Source organism: Python bivittatus, unplaced genomic scaffold (assembly GCF_059951505.1).
Source record: "Python bivittatus isolate LINGU-HERP-01145 unplaced genomic scaffold, Pbiv_v1 ctg000030_np1212, whole genome shotgun sequence".
NCBI classification, from domain to species: Eukaryota; Metazoa; Chordata; class Lepidosauria; order Squamata; family Pythonidae; genus Python; species Python bivittatus.
In genome coordinates, this window is record NW_028277031.1 from 2,328,855 (window position 1) to 2,348,418 (window position 19,564).

The following is a 19,564-nucleotide window of genomic DNA, read 5'->3' on the forward strand; positions in this document are numbered from 1 at the left end:
GATCTGGCTTTGCCATCAGCCCCTTTGGAAAGTTACGGCATGGGGTTGGCTAGCCCGTAATCCCATGTGCCCCACCACTTCTGCTATGACCTTGGCCACAGGTCGTGAAGCACGTGGCACCAGGAATCAGGGTGGCTCAAGGTTGCCAGTTGCTGGCCTGTGACTCCAACCCACTGCTAGTGGTCCTTGCCGTTCAATCCCAGCCCCAGCTCAGTGCAAGAAATCCAGCCTATCCGCGCCTCTGTATTCGGTCTCACGCACAACATGCTCTTTCTGTTGAAGCGTCTGCTGATTTTCACCTGAAATCCACCTACTAGTAATCTTCTTTTTAGATTTTTTTATCCCACCTTTATTATTTTTATAAATAAGGCGGCGACCATACCTAATACTCTGTCCTCCTCCTCTTTTCCCAACAACAACAACCCTGTGAGGTGGGCGGGGCTGAGAGAGAGGGACCGGCCCAGAGTCACCCAGCCGGCTTTCATACCTAGGGTGGGACTAAAACTCACCGTCTCCAGCTTTCTGGCCTGCTGCCTTCACCACTAGACCAAACTGGCTCTTTAAGACCGTTAGACTTTTTTTCTTTTTATACATTGGATATTTTGGAATTTAAATGTGGTTGTTTATTTCTTTAAATTTAAATACCACAGTTCTCATTGAAGAATGTGAGCGCTAGCCCAGTGAATCATCCCTCATCTGCTTCAATGCCTTTACTAGGCAGGTTGAGTTGCTCTGTAAACGAAGAATCGCTTCCCGCTCATTTCCTGGTAGAAATGCCTCCATTCTGCCTCCCAGAAAGCTTTTTTTTCACCGGGTGAGAGCCAGCACTCCAGTTTGCCCTGCTGCCTCTTCTGTTCAGCTGCGGGAGTTGTGTTTCTGTTGGTTTGCTACCTTGTTGTGAGCATCTGGGGCTCATTCAAGGCAGAGCAGAACCAGAAAGTCTGAGAGAAAACACATGGAGCAAGTGTCTGCATTCCCTTGTTTAACTTTGCAGATGGGGGGGATAAGAAAGGCCCAGTGTGGGGATTTTTTGAAAGAGAGCAAGAAGAGAGGAGAGTGTTCAGAACAGAGGACCACAGAAGGATGCAAACCTAGCTGAGAATATTTGACTGTGAATTGGTTAAAGTGGCTTACGAGGTAGATCGGCACGGTAGATCAGGAATGACTTGACGGCATATCAGTGGGATACTTGATTTAGTTCAGTAATTTTTTTCTTGCTGAGTTAAATCATAATTCTAAATTATAGAATCATAGAATGTAAAGGTTGGAAGATCCCTTTGAGGTCATTGAGTCCAACCCCTGCAGGAATCCTGACAAACGGTCGTCTGGCCTCTTTTGAAACATCTTCTGAGAAGTCAGGTCTGCCGCTTCCTTTGGCAGCTCGTCCCACTGGTGAACAGCTCTTACTGCTGGGACATTTTTCCTGATGTCCAACCCAAATCAACTTCCTTTTCATTTAAACCCCTTCTTTCATATCCTGCTGTCTTCTGGAACACCTCCAAACATGACACCTTCCAGATGTTTGAAACAGCTGTTATGTCTTCCCACAGTCCTCCCATCTCCACCCTGAGCACACCCAGTGCTTCTCATGAGTGTTTTGTTCCAGGCCACTTAACACTTTGGTGGGTCTCCTCTGGACATGGTCTAGTTTATGAAAATGTTTTAATTTAAATTTGCCTTCCCCAACCTGGTATAATCCAGATGGGTTGCTTATAACCAATATATTTCATTTGGGGTCTTGCTTCCTTCTTTGGGGCAGGGGGAGACTAGGGTATGCTTGATTTAAGGATGTTCCTAGTCTTTCTATCCCTTCCATCTTCCCAACATTAGGAATTGAGCATCAAAGGCATATATGGCAGAATTGTTTATTATACTTATTGTACTAATTTCAAAGACTGCTCTGGAATTGTCCGTTGAAGGCAGTCTTGTCTTGGAAGTTTTCTCCACTCAGCTACGCACACAGAGATGTTGGAAATAGTTACAGTTGGGGTGAACTCGTGTTTTATTCTATGAAACAGGACGGTAATGGAGGGGCTTGGTGGGCCCAGGCTAAAGCTCACCTTGGATCTGACTAGTGGCACAGTTAACCCTCTTCAGGCTCTGAGGATTTCTCCTTCTTTGTCCTTACACAAACTAGAATTCACCTGGAATGTGTGGTCTCAACCTCAGTGCCACAGGAGGACTTGTCACCATCTCTCGAGCCTTGCTGGAAGCAGACGTGGAGTACACTTTTGACCTCACCATCTCGAAACCAGGCATGGATTCAGAAGCAATAAATCAAACCGTATGTATGAGCAAGGCTCTTTTCTCCTGCTTGTTCTGTCCTCCATGCTAAAGTTGATGTTTCAATGTAGTGTAGAAAAAAAGATGAATATATTCTTTGGGGATCTTCTTCACAAGGAAGCTGGCCTCATTACCTTCAAGAATGCTTCTGGACTTCACACAGATCCCAGTGGAACTTGTAGAAAATAAAAAGTGGGCTTCTGCAGTCCAGTGCTCAGGTTGGATGGTGTCCATCTGTCTAGAAAAAGAAAAAAGAGCAGGCCAGCTAAGGTGGTAAGGCAGCCTCTTGGGCAAATGCAGAGGGTGATGTGGTTCATCAAGTTGGAAGGGCCATTTTGGCCAGCCAGTCCCACCCTGTGCTTAGTGCAGGAATCCAAATTAAAGCACTCCCTGCTTGGCCTCTTTTGGGAGGCATCCAGGGAAGTGGAACCAACCTTTTGTGTCAAACTCCAAGACAGTCTCACCAGCACATCTTCTGGTAAATGAGTTTTTTCTGACTGGCAGCCATATTGTGAGAGAAGCGATGAATGCTCAATACCCCTGAAGAGCAGCCAAGTGGATTTGCACTGAACACTGCTGATCTCATGTCCTGTCAACAATGTGGGATGGAATCTGTGGTTAGACCTTAGTGGAAGACGGGAGTTTGGTTTTGTATCTGATCCCTGGAATGAGAACTAAGACCTGACATATTTTTGCCGATTCCAGAGATTGCCCATTCCTGCACTTGATCCTTAAAAGAGTGAGTCCTGGGCCAGTTTGGGGGAGGGAAGAAGGGAACACTGTCCATCTAAGACACGTGAGATGTTCAGTGTACTTGTGTATCACATCTCAGCAACAACTATCAGGGTATGGACTGTTAGTAATGTCCTTGCAAAAAATCAGGAGGAATCTGGTAGCACCTTTTCTGACTGAAAGCTTCTGCCTTTCAATAAAATATATTAGTTGGAAAAGGTGTTGCCAGACTTCTCCTGAGTTTTGCTACCATGAACAAACAATAGCTCTCCTCCTATAATATCCTTCGGTGAACCTGAGATCCTGAAAGCGGGTCCCAGACTGAGAGCCAATCAGCACCTTGAATGGTCTACTCTGATCTCATGGCTTCTACATAAGCACACGCACCCAAAGAGCAGGGCGGGGGGCTCTTCCGAGTCTCGGGGAGCTGGAGAACACTTTCAGCCCTGCCACCTCTCCTTTGATACTGAAGGCCATGCTTCCCGCACAGAGGCAACCGTTGGAAAGATGGGGGTCCCTTGCTTTGTCAGGTGTGTGTGTGAGCAAGGTTTCTTCTATTTTTCTTCACCAGGCTGCTTGGAAGATGTAGCAGGAGGGACAGCCCCACCCCGTTTTTGAATCGGTGCCTCTTGGCAGACCTAACTGAAATGCTGGAAGCCAAAAAACCTTATGGTTTAGATCACCAGCTTCAAGGGCCGCTTAGCAATTAGAGAGGCAGTTTGTCTGCAAGTGAAAACCAAAATTGCCTTGATCATTCTCTCTCCCTCCCTCTCTCTCTCATTTTTTTGGAAACAGGAGGTTGGAAGGAAGGGTGGGAAAAAAAGAACCCACGTCAAATTGATAGTCTTTCAAGGACATTCCGTACTATCTAGTTTGCATATAAGAATGCAGAATAAATGATTTGACTGGGAATTTTCAAGGGCTGGAGGAACAAACAGGGGGAGAGTCTTTCTTTTCTTTTAAGAGTTTGCCATGCAGAGAGCGCCTTTATGGCTCCTGTTAGAAGTATCTAGACATCCCTGATTTGGGGGGAAGTGGGGGGGTGTGGTATTTCTAGATTCACAGAGCTAACTTCACAATACCCAGAGTGTCAGAGGAGACCAGCTTCACAAGAGCAGGGATTTTAGAACATGATTTGGGCTACCGTTTTTCTGCCCAGCCTTCATGGTCTTCTGAAAACCATTTGAAACATTCCTAATTTACTGGTGTAGGCTTTTATGGAGGGATCTGGTGGGCAGGATTGGGCTTCAGGATTTAGTGACCGTGGTCTAGAGAACAGATTTCCTGACATTTCGCCGGCAACTGTGTGGCTGGCATCTTCAGAGGCAAAGTGCATAGATCGTATAGTCCTTAATTGTTTAGCTTTTGGAGTTTCAATTCCCTAAAACAATTAACTGTGTTGTATAACTACCGTAAAGGACCTCCCGTCCTTCTGCTCTGTTTGGTGGGTGAGCTGTTTTCAGGTTTGCGTGGTCCAGAATTCAGGTACTTGACCTTTGACAAAAACCCTGTATGCAGAGCGAGCCACTGGAGAATTTGCATTCTTGGGGGTGAAGGAAGCAGCAGAAGAAGCTTCTCTCTGTGAAGGAAGAGAAAGAGAAGCAATATCCAAAAGCATAACTGCTCCCAGTGCAATTGCTGACGTTTCAGGGTTTAGAGGAAACCTCACAGGCACCATTTATTCAAATCCATCCAGTGTACCTTCTGCCCCAAATTTAGGAAGAAGAGCTGGGTCTGTAAGTGCTGTATCTTCGGGCTGGTGGGGAAATAAGAAAACAGCTTCTGAAAATCTGTTTTCAGTAAAGGGAAGGCCCTTGGGCAGGCCTGGTTTACAAGAGTTTTAGACCAGCCTTCATCAGCATCAGTTCCATGAAATCTAAGAAGCCCCAAATGCTGCCATAAAGAATTTGGTGCTTGGTTCTACCTGTGAACAGAGAACCAGAATAAAAAATACAGATTCTTAAAAAGAACTAAGGCCACAGAATAATTAAGTAAAGTGTGAGGAGATGCTGTAGAATTGCATGTCCTTGTTGTACAGTTTTATTTTTCTGCTTATGTATTTCTTGGCACCGCACACACGTCTTCCCCCTGGCGGCAGGAAGATCTGAGGAGGGCTCATCTGAACGTCTGTGGCTTTCTCTGCTCTCTCCCCAAGGTCTTGCTGAAGAAAGGGACCGTCCCCATTGTGTCTCTGGAGTGCGTCTCCTGCAAGGCGCAGTCTGTCTACGAAGTGAGCCGGAGCTCCTACGTGTACTTGGAGGGGACCTGCTTGAACTGCCAAAACAATTCCAACCTGGGGGTAAGAGGAGGCCTGTGAGATGTTTCTGGGGCTCTGCAGGGAGTAGTCTGGCTCCAGCGGTGGCTTCTTCTTGGTGCTGTGTCTCCCTCATGGAACCATTTCAGGTGCCTTCAAGGCTTTCTTTTTTTCTGCTTTGCAAGATGCACACAGTTGAGCTCAGGCAAAAATCCCCACAAAAGGGATTTTATTTCCCCCCTTATGCATATCAAAAAGGCCTTGTTAACAACTTAACTCTCAGCAAGATGGGAGGTGTTCCTGTCCGTTCCTCTAGGTTGCAGTCTAGACTTCTTCACAATGTAGTTGGCAGACCTGCACAGCATGCATCCTGTGGGCCACATGTGGCCCATCGGCATTTTTGAAAAACATGCTGCCAAGCGCCTCCAACACCTCCAGGCCTCAGCAACACTGCCAGCTCCAGTGCTGCCGCCACGCCGCTAGCCACCGCACAGCTGGTCGCCGTGCCAGCTATTCCTTTGTGGCCCACAATTATTTTTAATTTATCGATGTGGCCCTTTCCCCTCTACGAGTGGTGAGGCTTGTTTTTGGGTGTCATCAAAGAAGAACAACATTGGGCTATGTCAGTATAGAAATAAGAATTATTTTCTCTTGAGGTTTGCTGGAGTGTCAATGGGTATAGGGCCTTCCACATAGACCATGACAGTGATTTGGCCAAGGACAGTATGGACATGCACACCTACACAAAACACAGATGTAAATCCCTGTTTGCCTTTAGGGCTGAGGAACTGTGAGCGTTCTTTTTATTTTGCGTGTTCTCCTAAAAGTCTTTGGTCAGAAGACGGTTACGCTGCACCAGAGGAGGGACTCCTTTGGCAGGACCAGCTTCCACGAACCGGCTGTCATTTGGCCTTGGGGTCTTTCCGTCCGTCTAGGCTGACCTGGTGCGCAGGGGGAGTTGCACAGTGGGCTTGGGCCACACTCCTCTGGCCCCAAGAGTTCCTGCCTCGCCTTTTGCGTCTCCCTGAAGATGAACTGCCAGCGTGGAACTGCCGGCGTCACGGATTCAGTGGAATCCGGCTGGAACCTTTTCATTAGTGGTTTCAACAACATTTCCCTTTCTTTCTGCTCGCCCTGCGATGCTTATCTTTGAGATCAGCTCTGTCTTCCACAGATAATTTTTGTTCTGTCTCCAGCCCTCCACATCGCCCCAATATCCTGGCTGCCTTTTCAAGTTAAAATGTATTACGCTCAGAAGAAACATAAGCAAAACATTGAGTTGAAACGTCTGCCGGTCCCCGCACACGCTCCCACTTGAGGGAGGGGCGGCAGAATTTGAGCTGATGCTTAGACCAGCAGCATATTTTTAACACCAGGTTCATGATTTCTGCAGTAATAGACAGTGTTGGGCCTTTTCCTCTCAGCTAGTTTGCTCCATTTTGAGATTTATGAGGTCACTTTCCAAGTGGCCAAAATCTGTCTCTTGCTTCAAAAATTGGGAGTTGGAGAAAATGCACTCCAGTCATCTCAGTGATCAAAGATCCTTTCCTGGTGGTTCCCGTAATCTCCCTTGCGTTTGTGTAACGTTGCCATTGTGTCGTGAGGGTAGCGGCCTCCCCCCTCCTCTATTTAACTTGGAGGCTAATCTAAACGAAAGCAGTGGCGCCGGTAGAAAATCCAAATCTCCTTGTCTGGTTTCCTTGTGCTTTTCTTCTGAAATCATTCATTGGAAGGTGAGGTAATGCAGGAAACCTCAAGTGGATCCCATCTGATGTTGGAGGAGGTCTCCTGCCAGATGGTTTGGTCTTCTCCCTGTTTTGTTTGGATCAAATGCCTGGGAAGGGGGCTGAGCTGTCAGCCCCAAATTTGGCCAGAGGCTGAAAATGGATCCTCCCCCTTTTATCAAAAAATACAGGGGTAGTACTTTAAATTAAACAGTTAATAAACTTGGGGGGTCTTTTCTCTCCCCTCTTTTTTTTAAGACTGTGCAGAGATGGACGGCTCAGAGCTTCAAAAACGAATCTCTGGTTTTAGACAAAAGATCGACCTCCACAGGGGATGCAGAGATGAGCCTCGTCTTGCGGCCGTGGGCTCTGAAGGACGGGGAGGGGTACACTTTCACTCTGTACATCACAGACCCAGCCACTGGGGAAGAAGGCTATGCATCCATCGACCTTTTTCCCAACCAGCCCCCCTTTGGGGGATCCTGCCAGTTTTCTCCTGCAAGTCCTGTGCAAGCATTGGCCACCAAGATCCATTTCGAGTGCACAGGTAAGAATGTTGAACACCAGTGTCCCAAGTCTGTGCCTGAGAGCTGGACTGCAAGATCAGCATTGACTTCATGGCTGAATGGGATTTGAATCTGGACCGCCTAAGCTAATCTCCATTCAAATCCTCATCAGTCATGGAGGTGCCAGACAGGTGCCTTCCTGTAGGACGCTCTAGTAACATCCAGTGTTTGGCTGCAGGCTGGAAAGATACGGTGGAAGCAGATACCCCCTTGGTGTATATCCTCATGGCCACGCGCTGCCGAACTGGCCACTGCGATGAATTTCTGGTGTACAAAGGGAGTCATTCTACACACGCGGCCTTCCTGCCACCCGGGTTCCAAGAGTGTGGCTCTCTCGTGTTTGTCTCAGTGCTTGTACAAGACCAACTGGGAGCAACAGTGGTGGCCATAAACAGGTATCCTTCTTTTTCCCTTTTTCAAAGCGAAAGGAGCAGGTGTGGCTGAACACTGCTTCATGCCTCAAATTCCCACTGGTTTTGCGAAATCAGTGCTGGTGAATCCTCACTCTCATCTGGGGGCCCAGAATCATCTTTTCAGATGCTGCCCTCAGATGAATCGGCCATCGGCTTCTTTAATTATGAGCCTGGCTCCCTCTTTGATTGCAGCTTCGTTTGCTTGCTTGCTCCCTACTGCTGTTTTGAAGATGAACCCAGAAGCGTGTGAATTGTACAGTGGACCACAACCGTTGTTTTTGAGAGGAATGGGTCCCATTTCAAGCAGGTTCTTTGTATTCCCCTTACCTTTGGGAAGGAACGTTGGCAAGACCTTTGCATAAGCTGCCAACTGGATGACAATATGACCGTGAGAACAGTCACAGTTTAGAGCAGGGACGAGCAGGTTTCCCGGGGTTGGGGGCTGCGACCGATGCCCCTGATCAACTAGACGGCCACAGGAAGCGGTGAGCCCATTTTAAAACTCTGTTTTAGCATTTTTCTAAGGCTGGGAATGGCAGCGGCAGCCTCTGGGAGGCAAGGTACTCCTGTTAAGATCCTTAAAAATTCTCTCACCTCCTCTTCAGAGGGCTACAAATCACAGCATTCAGAGTGAAGTGGCTGATGTGGGCCATGCGCAGGTTAAAGGGTGGGGGAGATGGAATAGTTTCCTCTCAGAGGAATTTCTCCTTACAGGCTTATTTAGAGGAAAAACCCCTAACATGATGCTGTTGGAAATAAACCATTTGGCTGCCAAATTTTGATAATGTAATCTTACGTGCTGGACTTCTAATGGGGTACTGGGTGCTGTATGTCCCCCAATTTAGGGTGAGCTTATCATGTTTTATGATTTCTAGTAAAAGCCATAGAGTTAAAAATATTTATGTTGATTTAGGGACATTAAAATCTGCTGAATTCTCAGTGACTGCAATCAGATTTCTCCTAATTTATGCTGATGTTAACAGTGAAGAAAACACCATGTATAGCAGCAGAATGTCAGTCAGACGTGGACATGAAAGTAGGACTGAGCAGAAGTGGGTGGCGGGGTTCATTCTGAAATTGTCTGTCCGGCCAAACGTAGGGCCCCAGCCCAGGGGCATTCACGGGGGTGCTGTCAAGTGGGTGTTGCCCTGACTCAGTGCAAACCCTTTCCTTCTGTTTGTGCTTTGTGACGTGCTGGGGGCATGCAAAGGGGCAAAACTGACATTGCAGCGTTGTGGTCATTTTAAGGGGAGGGTCAGATCCTGCAGACCTCTGCCCCATTTCCAGTTTAGTGGTGACTTTTTTTCTGCCAATGTGACTGTGTTTGAAAGGGAGCAAATATCTGGGAGAAGAGGACGGAGAATGGTCCAGGCTCCCTCCCTCCCTCCCAGCCTAGCAGATCAGATTGTCACACTTTCTCTGAATTGCATCCCACGAGACCCGGGCCGCGAGTCCTAATCTTCCAAGCTGTCTGGTGAGCCCTGAAACCAGCAACATTTTATGGCAAGGCTGGGGGCTTCATTCAGCCCTAGGGATCAGCCGGCTCAGCGCAAGGCAGCAAAGGCGAGGATGGCCTTCAGGGCTGCTGTTGCGCACTCAGATATTATGGCCCCCTGACTGGCTGGAATCACACCTGAAAGAGCTGCAACGGGGCATGAAGAATAGGGGACGAAGAAGCAGGGAAGGATTAATTACGCTTTCAGTTTTGTCTTGAAAACTGAACTTGACAATAATGGTAAAGACAGTGAGCAGAGCATGGCCGTTGATGACTGTGGATACACCTGTGCAGTTTTCTTGGCAAGAGGAGAAGGAGGGGAAAGGGAGGGAGAAGAGAGGGAGTTCCTACCGCCCTGGAATTTCTTGGTGGTCTCCCATTCATTATGAAAGTGTGTGCATGTGTCTGTCTATATTTTAAAACCTTTGAAGAATAAAATAAGTGACTACATAAAAGGAAAAAGAAGAAAATGAGATAAGACATAGTGTCTGGAAAATAAAATACTAATAAATGGAGAATTTACAATTGTTATAAAATTTAGAATTCCTTATTCCATTGGTTAAATAATTAATTGGATATATAAAACTAAAATCATTGTATCATCTTGAAAAATGATCGTGAATCACTACAAAACTCTAAACTGTGATGATTATATTGGTATCACCATTGTTCATCATTACCTAAAATAAATGCACATAATCTTATACAGTAAAAAGAAAAAATAATTTAAAAAATACTAAAAACAATCAGTAAAAGCAATATTAAGTTCTGAATTTAAGTTAAGTTGAGTTAATTTAAGTTAAGCAATATTAAGTTCCCATTGTACCCAACTGGTAATTACATCAAGTTATTTATAAATATTAAACTTGCTTCTGGTTATAATCTTTACATCAAATATAATGTTTCCCCCTTAAAAACGTACTCTCAGTTTCCCATGTTGTGTTGTGTGTAGGGAAGCCATTCTTGCTTAAATTTAGTCCAACTTCTCTTCTGGATATATCCTGTTAACTTTGCCACTGCTGTGTATTCCCCAAGTTTGGTTTCCCAGTCTGATCCTGTCGGCAAAGTCATCTCTTTTCCATTGTCGGCCAAATTTGTCCTTGAAGCTATCAGCATATTTCTTAATAAATTGTTATATTTTTTATTTATTTGTTTTGGAAAGTTTCCTAATAGGAAAAAAACCCCTGAGGTTTCAATTCAAATTTTGTTTTTAATTTTTTTTAATAATGCTGTGTATTTCTTCCTAGTATTTTTGAATTTTTTTACATGACCACCACATATGATAAAATGTAAACATCCTTCAATATAAACATATATTTGAAATGTTTCAGGAGTTCCAGATACTTTCTTTTAACTAGAAGCAAATTAGCATATCATTTGCAAGCTATAATGGTAGCCACTATGATTATAATATGCCTGAATGTGTCTAGTGCCTGCTGAAATCTCAGAAACTTGGATAGGGTTAAGGTTTAACCATGATAAGATTTCCAGAGTCTGAGATTAGAAGAAGTATTCCATTCCTTTCCCTTCTGCCTAAGTAAGAGAATGGAGATAAATTGTGCATAATATGAGAGACAGTGCAAATGTGCGTTGTCAGCGTAACTTACACGGGCTGAAAAATGCAGCGTTGCAAATGTTTGCATTACCCCGGTGCCTCCATTTTTCTTTTGGGTAGGGCCTGTGCAGTCCTAACAATAGCTGGGCTGCCCTAGGGAGCTCCTTCTGCCCGGGTGCATTTACACAGATCTGTCAACATGGAACACGTAACACACTCTGCAACCCATCCTCATAGGCTCTTGACCCTTCTAAATCTATTCCCTCTCTCGCGCGCGTACACGTACATACGTGCACCACTGTTTTATAGCCATTCTTCTGGGCACTGATGGCTTTCATGCAGTGCCAAGTACAATGTGTTTGAAACGCGAGGGATGTGTTTCCCTCGTGGGATGCTACGTGGCAGAAGTGCATACCTTTCATAAGCGGAGAAAATGAAGCTGGGTGGTTTTCTGTAGGCGTTGTAAAACTGACTGGAAATGACTACGGTCATTTGCAGACAAAATCAGCCAAAATCAATCTCCTAAGGGTGATTAAAAAAAAAAAAGTACGTTGGATGCTTGGGAGTGCAGTAGTACTGCTGTGAATCTATACTGAAAGAAAATTGACCTAAACCCACAAAACACTGGAGTGGTGAATGTGCAAAACTTCCAGTTGCCAGACAGATAATCTTGCTGGCACTTCTCCCACATTCTGAACCTAGAAGATAGTGTGTTGGACTGTTTATTGGGTGCTTCATTTGTGTTTTGCAAACTGCTATTGGGGGGCCTCACACAGGAGGGCCCCCTTGTTACCTTGCTATTACCTAGACTGCCGTTGTGGTCCAGGATCAAAAGTTGGATGCAAAGAAGGAGCCATTCCCTGTTCACCTTGATGTACTGCTCTTTTGATACAGAATTCCATTTTGGTTAGCATAGAAAACCAATACATTCTGAGGTTATAAATCCGTGACAAGGGTGCAGTTCAGTTTATTTGTTTCAAGAAAGAATTCAGTGTCTTGTTCCCGTTGCTAACAAACAGCTGTGTGCTGATGAATGGATTGCAGCTGAAGACAAATGGGAATAGAACTCTTGCACCATTTATCCTCCGAGATGTTCCTGTCTCCCGCTTGGCACAAACTTTCTCAGCATCTCCTGGTCTGTGTTTTTCTCAGAGCAATTTCTAGATAAGTATTTGGGAGCTGATTAAAGTCAGGCGTCCGAGTAAGTGGGCCTATCCAACAAGGCTGTGGTGCAAAGGATTGTGGGTGCTCAGTCCTGTAGGATTTGAGATTTGGAGAAAAGACTATCGCAGGGCATCAATCGCGTGGGTAAGCAGGCAAATAAAGAAAGAAATGCCAAGGAAAATCAGGAATGTAAAGCTAATCTAGAAGACAGGCATAACATTAAATGTAAGGAAGGCTGAAGGAAGTAAGCCAGCCTTTGGAGTTCATGCAACCCAGGAAAGGCTCTGATGTTTTTCTCGGAGAAGGCAGTTCAGGGCTGCATTTCTGGTGGCCATGAAGTCTTTTCTGGAGTGGGAGTGGAGTGGAGTTCAAGACGGAGTAGCTTATAGGAGATCAGACAGCATTCCCAATAACTTGTTCCAAATTGTTTAGAACTTTAAAAATTACACTCCACACTTTACACTGAGCCTGGAAACAGTCTGGCAACCAGTGTAGCTGAGGCCAGATTGGGGGAGTGCGACTCTTCACCTGCCTTCTGTTAGCATCCTAGTAACTGTACCTTCATTTGTGCAGTATCCTTCTTGCTAGACTGTACTGTATCCTTGCCAACCGGTTATTTTAACGTGCTCTCCTATTTAAAAAACACGCACCCTGCACACAGAAAATGACCGTGTTAGGAACATAGCTCGTCTACCAGATGCAGAGCACTCTACGTGACAGTCATTGGCTGTTTTTCTGTCCAGTTCCATGGCCATCACCTTGCCCAGAGCACCGGAGGGATTCCACAGCCTTCCCCAATGGCTTTCCAACAAGACGGAGGTGGTACTGCAGGGCCTAGTAAAGCAGAGTGACCCCCAACCAGTGATTGAGTATTCACTGGCTCTCATCACCGTCTTAAATGAGGTATGAAATTATGGAGGGAGGATGCTGGTCTCTTGGTCAGCTTTATGGAGTTAAAAATTAAATTAACTCGTCTTCTACTTTGCCAGAACATCTCACAGTCTAAGAAGGACATACATAGAAGTGATGGGAGAGATGCATGCGTAGGTCCTCCTCTGTTCTTTTAAAAAAGCAATGGCATGGGGGATCAAGAGAATCAGGATTGGGGGGTCAAAATGGTGTCTGAGAGTGTATGGTTGCAGCTGTCATCCTGACGTTTCTGGACCCCATCCCACCCCCAGGGGTGCCCCTGTGTGGGATATCTCACCCAGACTGCACTATTGGACAACGAAGACCTAATGGGGGGATTACCTTTTTTGTACTGCGTTCATTCCCTGTTTAAAGGTGTTCCTACTGGGGACAATATTCACAGCCACAAGACAGAATCTGCAGCTTCCCAAGAACCATAGAGGAATACGGAGATGGCCTTGGTGAAAATATCCAGGAGCCATTCAGGGAAAACCAGAGACGACTCAGTCTTGGGAAAGGGGAGGTCATGAGAAAGAAACTCCAAATAGTCTTGCCTTGAGTCTGTTTGGTGTAAGGGGAAGCAGCATTCTTGTGATCCTTGCGAGGTCTGTTTCCTGACCTGACTGCCTCAAGGTCTGATAGAACCTGATGATTCATTTTTCTGTCATCCCACCCAAAGCATGAATCTTTTGTACATTCAAAACTGGAAGCCGAGCATGATGTCCCCCTTCGGATCCGGATCCGCAGGAACGTGACCGAAACGCTGACCTCCTTGAACGTCAACACAGTGGATGACATCCGGCAGATTGTGGCTGCGCTGGCCCAGTGTATGGTAAGTGGTTTGGGCCCGGGGATAAAGCAGAAGGGGCTGGGATGGGTGGGAATACCTAGACCTGCTTCTGGCTTGAACATGTGAGCTTTCCCTGGTTTAAAATGGGATGATTTCAAACTGTGCCCGTAGAAATAGACAGCAGGCAAAATGTCTTTGGTGCACTTTTCTTAGCATCCATTCCCTCCTCCAATTTTCTCCCTTCCTTGTCTTTTCTAAATGAACATACTTGGCTAATGAGCAGCTCTGCCCTGATCAGACTAGGGCAGGGTGGGGGAAGGCTTATTCCCCCCCCCACCCCCACCCTTTATGTTGTGTGTACAAGCAGAGGCTGGATGCTCAGAGATGCTCTGCCCTGCGCTGAATAGGGAGGCGGGCTACGACCTCAGATCTCCTTCCATCTCTAGGATTCTAGGATACTTCAAGCCCAGGAGTTTTCACAAGCCGCCGCCTTGTTTCCTGATGGCCCCATCTGAGTTAGGGTTCTGCTTGCACTACCTGAATTGGTGTTAGAATAAAGGGGAGCTAAAGGAGCCTCGGGCGGCGGGGTGCAGCCTTCCTCTTGGACTGCTTTCATTTGGCTTGGGTTGGCCCTTGCTGACTTAGAGGAGCCTGTGGATTCCTCCAGCTTCTGTGGCCATTTATGGGTTTTGGCTCTCCCTCAGCCTCTGTTTCCTCTCTGGAAAATGGGAATAGCAACAGGGTGGTTGCCAAGATTTTAAATCATGTTGAGATCAGTTCCTGACTGATAATTTCCAGAAGACATAAGGGAGCGGCCTTAGCTCCATAGTCTGGAGGAGAGACCTCTCGCCCCACTGCAGAAAACAAGGCTCTGCCGGCAGGGCAATATTAGGGCTGTGTCCATTGTGGGGCAAGGGGCTCTGGCCATTCTCCCCTCCCTGCCAAAAGGAAAAGGGTGTGGGAAAGAAGGCCTGGCCCAAAGAATGTGTAGCTAGTCTAGGTGTTGGCAGGGAGGGAGAGGAGAGGAGAGGTTGAAGGCAAGGTAGCAAACAGCCAAGATCTCCCCATGGGTTAGAGGCAGAGGGTGTTCCTCTGGACAGCTTCATCTGGCTAGAGCATGGGTCCTTTGGTCCATCAGCTGGAGTCAGTTCCTCTTGGTCCGTGGATCTCTAAGGGCTCTTCAGAACACACAACTGGTCTGGTTTCAGGAGGCATAGATATCTATGTCCTCAGGCTAGATGCACCACTCCGAGGAGAACTAGGAGGAGGGAAGCCTCCTGGCTCCCCAGTCAGTTCCCCCAGTTGTGATCCTCCTTCCCTCCCTCCCTCCCTCCCTCCCTCCCTCCCTCCCTCAGCATCCCTGTCTTGTTAAGCAATTCTGGAGGTTTTCCGATGGGGGCTAGCTTCCTGCCCTGAGCAAGTGGTTGGACTAGGTGACCTCAGAAATCTTTTCCAACTCGGACATGCTTCAATTCATATTGTGGCCTAAAACTGCCTTTCCCCAACAGAGCGCTCAGACCAGGTTGGGCTACAATTCTCATCCTCCATACCCAGCACAATTCTTACTGCCAGTGAGAACAGTACGGGTCATGGTTTTTGTTGAGACTGCGGTGGGGGCAGAAAGGTGCTTGACTGGACCACTGCCAGCTCTTGAACCCCCTCACCATAAGAAGAGTGAAAATAGTCAGGCACACATGTTCCTCCCTAAAAAAGAGATTGGATCTGAGCTTGAGATTCTGCCCCCGTGGCTCTGTGCCCCCAGTGCAGAGGGTCCCCAGGGGAAATCGCTGTTCATTCGGCCCTCGCCCAGCATCTGCTGGGTGGGGCCAAAACTAGGGAGGCGTGCTTGGGAGACCCTGAGTTTGGGGGTGGGAGGCCAAGGAGCACGTAATGGAAAGGGCCTGGCGGCTGGGAGGGGCATTCCTGCTGGCAATGGTCTTGCAGCCTGATGGGCCAGGCTGGCTCTGCATCCTTTTGGACTACTAGCCTGCCAGCATTGGCAGCACAGTCACAAATGGAGAGAAGAACCAACGCTGCTGTGAAAGAAGCGGAAAGCGTTCCATGTTTTCTATGGGATGCCTATAGAGCGAGCTCTCTGTTGACTTTTGGCTGCGGCGGTTGGTGGCGACAGGCCTACTGTAAGACAGGGCTCTCTCCAGGGTGGGCTGCGTGTGTGTGGCGTGTCAAAAAAATTAAGATGACAGCTGTGACCATGTGACCAAAACCCTGCCCCTTTTCAATGTATACCATAACCATCTTCAATCATGCAGTTGCAATTGCCATCTTGCCTTTTTTGACCCTGCTTGTGGAGATTCCTGGTTCTCTCTAGTTTAATTAGTGAGGATGGAGGAGCTGCTGGTCCTCTGCAGCAAAGACTTTTCTCCACAATCTGGTGATGGTTTGAAGGGAAGGAGGCAGAAGGTTGGGTCGCTCAGCCCTTCCAAAAATAGAGTTGGAAGATTTTTGTGGCATCTGAAGAAGCCTACTTTTCTTTGTAGACTTCACTGCTAAGTTAGTGCCAAAGAGACCTCCCAAACGCCAGTGGGTGGCAGTGCCTCAGCCATAGCCTGAGCCCACCAGCCCTACTGCTACTCTCTAGTGCAGGGACAGTACTCTCTGGTGGAGCTGACCTTGTCTGGTCAACCCTTCAAAGTGGACCAGAGAAGAGAACCAACGCCATGTAGGTCAGGACTACTTTTATTGTAAAGCTATAGGAACTGAACCTTGCAAGTCCAAATGTGCTTCCCCCTCCTTCCCTTTATCTTTGTGTGAACTAAAGAGGGGCTCGTCTGAGACGTTTTCTTAAGTTATTTTTTTGGCCCGAGCTCAAGCCCCTCTTACCTGTCAGTTGCCCTGGTAGCAGCTCTTCCTCCTGTCCCTCAAGACCCTTCCCTCTGTCCTCTGTGGCTCATGGTTATCCCAGCAGGATGGAAGGGAAAGGGTGGGGACTTTGTGTGATGCTCTCAGATCTGTGTGGCTGTGGCAGGAAAGAGCTCTGCTGGGTGAGGACTGTGTTGCCTGTGTTGAACACAGCATCCCTCTGCGAACCCCAGAGCAGTCCTGCTCCAGTAATAATAATAATCACCACCACCACCACCACCACCACCATTTGAAGACCATCGGCATTGACAAAATCACCATCCGTCAATTGCAAAAGGCAGCTTTACTTGGAACAGCTTCCATCCTGCGACGATACCTTTGACACCATCAAGCAACAACATCTGCCTATCCCAGGTCCTTGGGAAGGACTTGATAGGTGGATAAGAATGCCAAATCCAGTCTAAACACCTGGCTGACTGTGCGACCAACAGTAATAATTTACTAAATTTATATGTCTCCCACCTCCCAGTGACTCTGGGAGGTTCAGTAATAATTTATTAAATGCATACTCTTTGTGAATGTAATTGCAGAAGTCTTGCTATAAGGATGGTAAAACATGGCTGGAGTCCTGAAGGAATACCCTCAACCACCCTGAGGCCAGAAACTTTGCGTACTGACTTGCTTCAGCTCTGTTTTGGATTCGCAGGTGGCCAGTAAGGAGTTTGTGTGTCGAACTTGCCTGACGAAGACCTTGAAGAAGCTTGAAGCTATGATGACCATTCTTCAAGGGGAGACCCTGCAAGGAACCATGACACCCAAGGCCATCGCTGACGACATCCTCAACATCATGGGTGAGCCCGCCGGAGGAGGTCTTGGGGTGAAGGAGATAAGGCTGGCTCCAGAAGGGATGGAGACCAGGTGCCCCCCTCGCTTCTCCGAACTTCACAGTGGGGTGAAGGAGGCATCTCTCTGAGCCAGAGACAGGGCTGGGGTGAGAGTCCCCATGGGGAAAGGAACCCTTCTCCCCAGGGGAGCCGTTTCCAGAGCAGGGAAACGGGGCACGGAGGCTCAGCCCAGCCCCTGGCAGGGAAGGGCTGGGCAGGGAAGGCAGCCCAGGCTCAGCTGGCCTGAGGAGACGAGGCACGAGGAGGTGGCTCGCCCTGTTCCTGGCATCTCCTGGGTGAGATGTGCTGCTGGGGGCACCCAGGCCCAGCCACACGGTCTCAGCATGAGGAGTAGGATGTGTACTTGCCATTGTTTAGGAGCTGTGTGCCAAGCCAGCAGCCCAACACCAAGAGAAAATGAAGACGCCCAGTTAGTTATGTATGGAAAGATAGCAGTTCTTTAGAGAACGTGGAGAAAGTTCAGCTTCTTGGTGCTGAGAGGAAAATTGGGCCTATTGAGAGAGGATTCCTATTTTAATGGGCATAACTTGCCTTTGCTGTTTGTGGCTGATAGTTACACTTTTTGTGTATCAGAAATGGGAGCCTGTGCAATGACAAATGCCAAGCCCTGTTGCAGTTCTTCAGAGCAGAAAGCAACACCGGCGGTTGAGGGTGTCCGCAGGGGGTGGTCAACAAAGGCGTCGTGACAAAAGAAATGGGCTGCTTCGACTGCACTGGCCTGGCTGTCCACCCCCTGTGGACGCCCCTGCCAGGAGCAACGGACTTGGTGCCACCAGAGAGTCCTCTCCGTCCGACCTGGTGCGGTGGGGAAGCAGCAGCGCCTCTGCGCCTCCGTTGCTGCAAGCCACCCAGCGGTGGAGGGGAGGCAGGCTCTGGCGGGCAGCGGCTTGATTGGGCGTGGGGTTGGTGAAACTTTGCAGGGCCAGCAAGGCCTTCTGGCACTGATTTTGGCGGGCCCTTTTGCAGGAGACTTGATCCACCTCGTCAACGCTGTTTCCCAGGAGTCAGAGCGACAGGAACTCTACAGTGCTCAGAATAGGGTGCAGGTTGCTTCCAAAGCATACGCCTTGTCCACTGACTTGATGCGCATCCTAATGAAGTCACGAGTCCTCAACGAGGAGCCCCTGGAGTTGGCTGGGAGCAACATCACAGCCAGAGGGAAACGAGCTGACCCCCTCACCCTGCTCTGCTATGAGGACACCCCAGGCTGCCAGTTCTCCATCCCTCCAGCTTTCAGAGCCACCTTCTCTGACCTGACGGATGTCGTCCAGGTCATCTTCCATGTCGACTACAACCCGTTTCCCTTTGGGTACATCACCAACTACAGCGTCTCCTCCGAAGTGGCTTCCATGGAGTTTCAGAGCAGCAATGGGACAGAAATAGCAGTTGGTAGCCTGGATTTGGAAAAGGCCATCACCGTGATGGTTGTGGATGCTGGTCTGAAGAACATCACTGTGGGGACGGTGGTGGTAGAGGAGAAGAATTCAGTGAACGTGGTGGTCTCGATGGAGAACAGCAACACAGAAGCTGGGCTGTATTTCCAGATCACCTTTAGCATCGTCACTGGTAGGTGCCTGAATGAGACAACCCTGTATATTGGTTGGCCTCCCGGAATTACTAACCCTGAGTCTAGCACTGTGGTCTTCTTCAAGAGCTGAAGGAAGCACAGATTCAGAGCATTAGAAGGGATCACCTAGTCCAGCCCCTGTTCAGGGCAGGAAGAGCATGTTGTGGGGACACCTGAGGAACAGCAGGTGAACATCGCAGCTCACATACCCCTGTGCCATTCTTTTTTTTTAATAGTAATTTTATTAAAAATTACAGTTGCAAAGATAAAAACTAATGCAAACTAAAAAATAAAAAAATAGGAGATGCAGAAAAGAGAAAAATAGAAAGAAAAATAGAAAAGAAAGAAAAAATAAGAATATAATAAAGAAAAAGAAAAGAAATCTGT

General features: G+C 47.6%; 1 protein-coding gene across 1 annotated transcript in view; it reads left to right on the forward strand.

The window, feature by feature from the left end:
* PKD1 (polycystin 1, transient receptor potential channel interacting) overlaps positions 1–19,564 on the forward strand; it is a 128,889-nt gene that overhangs the window by 74,269 nt on the left and 35,056 nt on the right. The window contains exons 16-23 of the mRNA XM_088152401.1: positions 2,138–2,284; positions 5,171–5,314; positions 7,252–7,540; positions 7,738–7,954; positions 12,930–13,089; positions 13,775–13,927; positions 17,412–17,556; positions 18,577–19,176. Coding sequence (XP_088008527.1) covers positions 2,138–2,284; positions 5,171–5,314; positions 7,252–7,540; positions 7,738–7,954; positions 12,930–13,089; positions 13,775–13,927; positions 17,412–17,556; positions 18,577–19,176 — 1,855 coding nt within the window. The remainder of the gene's footprint in view (positions 1–2,137; positions 2,285–5,170; positions 5,315–7,251; positions 7,541–7,737; positions 7,955–12,929; positions 13,090–13,774; positions 13,928–17,411; positions 17,557–18,576; positions 19,177–19,564) is intronic.